Source organism: Priapulus caudatus, unplaced genomic scaffold (assembly GCF_000485595.1).
Source record: "Priapulus caudatus unplaced genomic scaffold, Priapulus_caudatus-5.0.1 Scaffold75, whole genome shotgun sequence".
NCBI classification, from domain to species: Eukaryota; Metazoa; Priapulida; class Priapulimorpha; order Priapulimorphida; family Priapulidae; genus Priapulus; species Priapulus caudatus.
The window spans coordinates 366249-373255 of NW_014577136.1; the positions used below are offsets into that span (position 1 = coordinate 366249).

Consider the following 7007-nt stretch of genomic DNA (forward strand, 5'->3'; position numbering starts at 1 on the left):
GAGAGAGAGAGAGGGAGAGAGAGAGAGAGAGAGAGAGAGAGAGAGAGAGAGAGCTAGAGTGGAAGAGAGGTGATATGTTAGATAATGGCATAATGCAATAGTGGGCGCAGTACTGCCGAATAACAGTGACTGCGAGCCGCGGAGCGTATAACCGGCACCTCAGCACACAGGAACATAATGATCCATATACCAGGTTACATAGATCTACGGGGCCGTGGGCAACATACGCCATTGCGTTAATTTTATACATATATATATATATATACACAAGCCCACGCTGTCATCACGTGATTCGGGTTTCGGTAGTTGTTCATTTTGAAACCGCCACACTTTTATCAACTTTCCACCACATTTAATCATCCTTCCAGCAAACGCAATGTAGTAACAAGCACACGCACATTGTGCAAAACAAAACACAACACGTGGGCACTTGGAAATTCGCTTACCCGAATATAATTAGCAAGAACGAAGTATGGACATGTTTTGCATAATATTACTTATGATGCAGTCAATCGATAATTAACACTGATCTACAGCTAAAGACGTGTGAAGAAGAGGCATGGACAGCCTCTACGGGGCACAGCTGCACTTAGCTCTAGAACTATAGCCCTTCGCACTGCCACAGGTATAAGCCCGTGCCAGCCACAGGCACTTGGGACAGAGTCAGTAAAAACTGAAACTAATATAAACGCACATTCACAAATAGGCCCTACTACCGTACCTCTCAATTACAGTTCCACTGTTGTGTCACTGTATATCAACTTTCCTTCATAAAAACAAACATATTATTTGATAAATATATTATCATGGCGACACATCACACTCGCAGCGGCGAGTGCGGGAGCGTTCGGCGTTATAGTTTTTATGAAGGAAAGTTGATATACATAATACCAGGAGCGTATAATGACAAATATGACAAATATAATGACAAATATAATGACAAAAATTTGTCATTATACGCTCCTGATAATACAGTGACACAATGTTCAGTGCTGTGGAACTGTAATTGAGAAGTACGGGCGTAGGGCTCATAGGGTCTATGTCCCCCAGGGTATTGCCGGAACGTACCCTGGTAACTATCTGATATGGTTAGGGGTAGGGTTAAGATTAGGGTTAGGGAGTAGGCTTAGGCGACTCCCTAGACTCGTTATAGTGAAGTAGGCGAGGTACGGTCCGGCATATTAGATAGTACCAGGGTACGTTCCGGCAGTACCCTGGGGGACATAGACCCTCTCAGCGGTAGTAGGGCCTATTTGTGAATATGCGTTCATATTATTTTCAGTTTTTACTGACTCTGTCCCAAGTGCCTGTGGGTTATAGTTCTAGAGCTAAGCTACACTGTGCTGCCCACGTGGATTTGATTTGCTGGTTAGAATCAGATGCCATTTTACATAAAAGTCATGTTGAGTAAATGCTACACTAAGAGAGTAAGACAGTAACAACCCTCCCACCAGCATAGTACACACATTTCAAAGCCTAAACTCTAGGGTAGCGGGTGGCTCGGGTTATAATTACTGTCTTCTATCCATCCCGGAATTTCTACCCATATGTTGAGTCCGCGTGGCTGGATATAGTGTTTAAATTGTGAAAATCCAGTAAGCTTCTCTTAATTCTTTCTATTGCGGATCGTATGGGGTTGGTCGGCGGGGCTTGAAAATATTTGTTCAATGCCCCTGCACTGGAAACCCGCTGGGGTGGGGTTGTCGCATGAAAAATTAGCACTGATGGGTTTGCTCAGATATACGACCGTGTTCTTAAATAAAACATTGTTATTTGTTAAGGAATTATTCGACTGTATCTGTCCCGCCAAAACCTGTACGCCGTAGGCAGTATGTACAACTATCTCAAACTGTTCAGGTTTCCTGCAGAAATGTCGAGGAGGCACCAATATAACGTACTTCTTCAAAATGGGTGTGCTCACAGTAGGCACACATAAGATAGATACCTAAAGATTTCATTTAGAGATTTTCCTAATTAAAAAAAACTATGCCATGACAGGGTTCTCCAAGGGCACTTATAGCCTGGCGGCGCGATAGACGAGCCCCGCAATCCTAAAATGCACCCGCCACGCTAAATATCATAGCCGCAATGCTGGTGTATACAAGAGGAGAATTTCAAACAATTAATTAATACACGTTGGTCTCGATGCTACGGGTATAGTACGGTAGTCCCACTATCCATATCCCATATTACCCCCTATACATATATCCCCTATTATCCTATACCAAAATTAATCTATGGTGTATAACCTTTTGCTTTAAATATTTTGCATCTGAACTGACAATCAATCCCAACCAACTGGTGTAGGCTAGCTGGCACAATAATGTTCATTTTCATACTTCAAATCCGAGTGTTTTCCAGCTCATCAAGAAATCTTAATCGTGAATTAAATCGTGAATTAATTTCCAACGGCATTATTACGGGGCAGGTAACCCAGTAGCCCATTCACTGCGTAGGACGTAATATTACGTCATGCACAATGTACACTTACATTGCGTAGGGCGTAATATCACGTCCTGATACTGGCGCCTCAACCTATTGTTAGAAACTGTACGTCACTTGGGGAATCCCCCCAGGATCGTAGCACGAGTAGGGCGTAATATCACGTCCTGATACTGGCGCCTCAACCTATATTGTTAGAAACTGTACGTCACTTGGGGAATCCCCCCAGGATCGTAGCATGAGTAGGACATTATATTACGATTTGTATAATGGTTCGTCTGAGTGCGTAGGACGTTATAGTACGCCTTGAAAACGTGGGCAACGAAGGTGCAACTTAGAGAGAAGAGGATGGGGCGTCCATCCTTGGGTGACACTCCCTTGCGCCTCGCTGATCGTCACTTCCTTAGCCGCATCCCCCCAACACCCAAGAAGTAGTACCCTCAAAGAAAGACTTAGAAAGTGTCATGTCTGCTTTGCAAAAAGCATCAGGAGAGACACAAGTTACATGTGTTCAAGGTGTGAGAAGCTTTTGTTCATCACTCCATGCTTTGAAACTTACCACTGTGTCTAAAACTACGCTCGCTAAGTTGTGCCGAGTTGTGCTGGACTGCGAAGGATCCTCCCATCCCCCTGGATCATGTCCCTCTCCCCCAGTAAAAGTTATGGCACAAAGTCTAGATGTAGAAGAAAGTAATATGTACACTCTTCTGTCCCGAAAAGGAGACCAATTGTAAAATTGAATTGTATTTTTCAACAATTTGTCAAAAAATTTGTGAAAAAGGGACTAAAATACAATATATAAAAAAATTGCACTCTTTCTTTTATTATTTTACACTTAGGACAATAGAAGAACACATATTTGACATAGAAAATGCAACAGAACATGTATAGGAGCAATAACAACAGTGCTATACAATCAGGAATAAAAAAGGTCAAAAAATAACGTTTTTCGTGAAATTAAGTACACAATGGGGAGCAGTTAAGGGTTAAATAAGTACACAGTTAATGGGCTTTAGCATGAGGTAGAGCTCACTCCTGCCATTGTCAATGGTGACAAATTTTTTTATATTTATTTATGAGAGGTGAACTCGATTTGAAACCAGCAAACCAGCAAGTTCACCCCTACATTTTGGTATTTTTATTCCATTAATTATTTTGAATTTTCCAATGGCTTTGCCCATGCAAAACAAACATTTTTACCCCACATGCAGTGCTTCAAATTTACACACAGTGTGTCCCAGATTGCATCTCAGAGCTTCTACAATTCAAACATTTTCCGGGAGGGCATGCCCCCGGACCCCCCTAACACTGAGTACCACCCCCATGCTAGCATTTAAAAGCTTGGAGAACCCTGCATGAGTATAGCAACTCACAGCAAAAGTCGATCACAGGTTAACAGTAGAATATCCGGGTAGACCCAGAGCTGATGTTATTATGGGATATACTGGATCTGAGCAAGGCATATTGGTTGGCTTCATATATTATGAACAACCATCGTCAGAAACAATCTATTAGTGGGGACAGATGCTATGTATGTACATATGATACGTACACGTACATATGATATCAAGAGCTAATAAACACCAGGGGCCCATTGTCAGAAACATCGTAAAGTTAATGCTAATGTTAATGCTACGATAACACTTACGCACTATAGTTAAATGCTACGAGAGTAGCGTGAACAGAAACACATCTAGGAGACCTCTACGAGAAACTCACATAAAAGGAACTTCATAATTTCATGTACAAGGTAGCTGATTGATGAGAAAACTCGATCACAAAATTCAAATTCATACACATTTATTGTACATCACAGTAATTTATGCATATTATGATGGCTAACCACATATAAATAATATTTTATGAAAAACGCCGTGGTCATGAATTTATTCTGCACAACAAGACAAATTCTCACACTGTTAACGCGAGACGCGAGAGTCGTGGTAAGCGTGCAAGCATTTAAAACAAGAGAACAAATGCCATACGCCAATTGTAAATGTATTGTTTTGGTTTACGAACGGTAGATAATTAATGTTTTCAACGTGTTTTTCAAGAAAAACACACATTTTACTCATTATTATAAAATATAATATCAGTATAATTGTAATTCGTAGTGTAAATGTGTTGTTTTCATCTTAATATTAAAGTTACGAGAGGGTCTGGGCTCTCGTAATGCTAAGAAGATATTTTCGAGGATTTTTCATTCTCGTAACTTTGCGATGTTTCTGTCAACGGTTTACGAGTGGAAGTTAATGTTATGACTAATGTTAGGACTAATTTTGTTTCTGACAACGGGCCCAAGGTGTTTATTAGCTCTTGATGATATGTATATATATGCTACATATCACGTATGCTTCCCCCAGGCATGCTGCAACGTAGTCAACCAGTAGTTTGTCAGCGATTTCTAAATGCGTTACGTTGACGTCAGGAGGTGTCATTCTTACCGGTAGATTACATAATTACCTTGAACGATATCGAGTACTGATATATGATGAGAAAAGAGAAAATGTGCCTGCAGCACAACAGCAATATGTTATATATGGGGATGGCTGTTACTGCTGCTGCGGTTTCTGCTACTGCTGCTGTTGCTGCTGCTGCTGCTGCTGCTGCTGCTGCTGATGATGATGATGATGATGATGCTGCTGCTGCTGCTGCTGCTGCTGCTGCTGCTGCTGCTGCTGATGATGATGATGATGATGATGAACGGATGATGATGATGAACGGATGATGATAATGAGGATGATGACGAATTATATGATGATGACGATGAGGATGCTGCAAATGCTACTGCTGCTATTACTGCTGCTGCTACTATAGTATTGTATCTGCTACTGCTGCTATTACTGCAATTTCTGCTCTTACTAGTACTGCTGCTGCAATTGCTGCTATTAATGCTACTGCTACTTATTTGCCAAAGAGCAGTCTTGGAACTAAGTCTCTAAATACGCAGCTAGTCCTGGTTTCAAACATTATAATTTTTATTATATAAAGAAAAGAAGATGAGGAAGAAGAAAAAGAAAAAGAAGCAGAAGAAGAAGAAGAAGAAGAAGAAGAAGAAGAAGAAGAAGAAGAATTATATAACCTATATATATATAACACTGTGTGTCATTTTCAACTTGAGATACCACAAACTGGAAATCAATATTTGACCCTTCTCCTCGGACCATTATTCTTTCATTTGAATGGTTCTTTCAACAAACGCAATAACATGCTAAATATACATGCACTTTGATTTTAATGTCTTGAAAAGCTTCCTAAAAAATTTGCACCATATAAAATAGTTTTTGGATTGCTTTTGAATAATAATATGAACACGCTGTGTGAAGATGTTTTGCTTTATGCAGCTATCATTGACACTCATACGATCATTAATACTGAGTTACAAACAATATCTAATTAGTCAATCTATCTACTTAGTTGCTTTCTCTATCATACTCACCCCAAGCCTTGACTTGACAAGCCCTGAAAAATATAAGACGAAATCATAATTATATGTTGCAATTGGAACTCAGACAATAAAATTGCAATTCATTTATCAAATTACATATTATATCTTTGATGTAGTCTATTGTAACTGCATTACAGATAATCGGCTAGAGTAATAATGTTAGTGTAACTGTAAACAGCAATTATATTATAACTGACCATGCATGCACAATAACAAAAGTAAGTTTTTGTGTATAAAAAATGAACATCTGATGGGTGGTCGTTCGATACACGCAAAATGTCGAGATAATAATTTATACATTATACTGTTTATTATAATACTGCACATGTATATTATGTTTAATATCCATATACCGCTTTCAGACCCATAAACACACTACTTCACACGACAGGGTATTCAGTGCCTACTAAACGTATTACTGTAGGCACTAACACGTATTATATATCTAGTATTCACATGATTTATTTTCGTTATCAACGTTGGAACACGAAATACATTGTGTACATGTCGAAAATTCACGGAAAGGCGCCCCGTTGGCAGGTAAGCCTACGTGCATGGCATGGCATGACGTACATGCAGATGATAAACATGGTGGTAAAATGTTAAGATAGCATGTGGTAGCTGGGGTGCTGGTGTACCATGAGTAGTCATTTAGTAGCGATCTTATACGCGGACGCTATACGATCACGAGAGGCCAAGTAACGTAATAACCAGTATTACAATAATCCTGTGTAGCATTTGCGTGAAGCGCTATAAACACCTGCCCTTGTAGATGGCACGCCTTACCGTAAACACTTACTCACCCAGCAGTTCCCCTAATGATTATCAACCCCCCCCCCACCCCCACCCTGCCACTGTAGCATTGAGCTACTACTACTACTATGCAGGTACCACGGTGGCAAATCAACCAATGAGCGCTGGGATAGGGCAAAAAAGAGATCGTATTTGAGTGTACGCGTACGCTTGAATTTTGTATTTCTCATTAGAAAGGGTCAGAACTCTGTGCAATTGTTAATTTCATAAACTAGAATCTTTTCTGAATCCGACAGTGTAAACGGCTCGTCCGAGGTGCGTTGCGTTTGCGGCCGGAGAAATTTCAAAGCCTACTTTTTTGTGC

General features: G+C 40.2%; 1 protein-coding gene across 1 annotated transcript in view; it reads right to left on the minus strand.

Annotated features, from left to right (window-relative positions):
• LOC106821487 (transmembrane protein 131-like) overlaps positions 1 to 7007 on the minus strand; it is a gene marked incomplete at its 3' end in the record, with an annotated part of 50620 nt that overhangs the window by 30334 nt on the left and 13279 nt on the right. Inside the window, 1 exon segment of the mRNA XM_014826316.1 lies at positions 5882 to 5904. Within this exon segment, the coding sequence (XP_014681802.1) occupies positions 5882 to 5904 (23 nt within the window).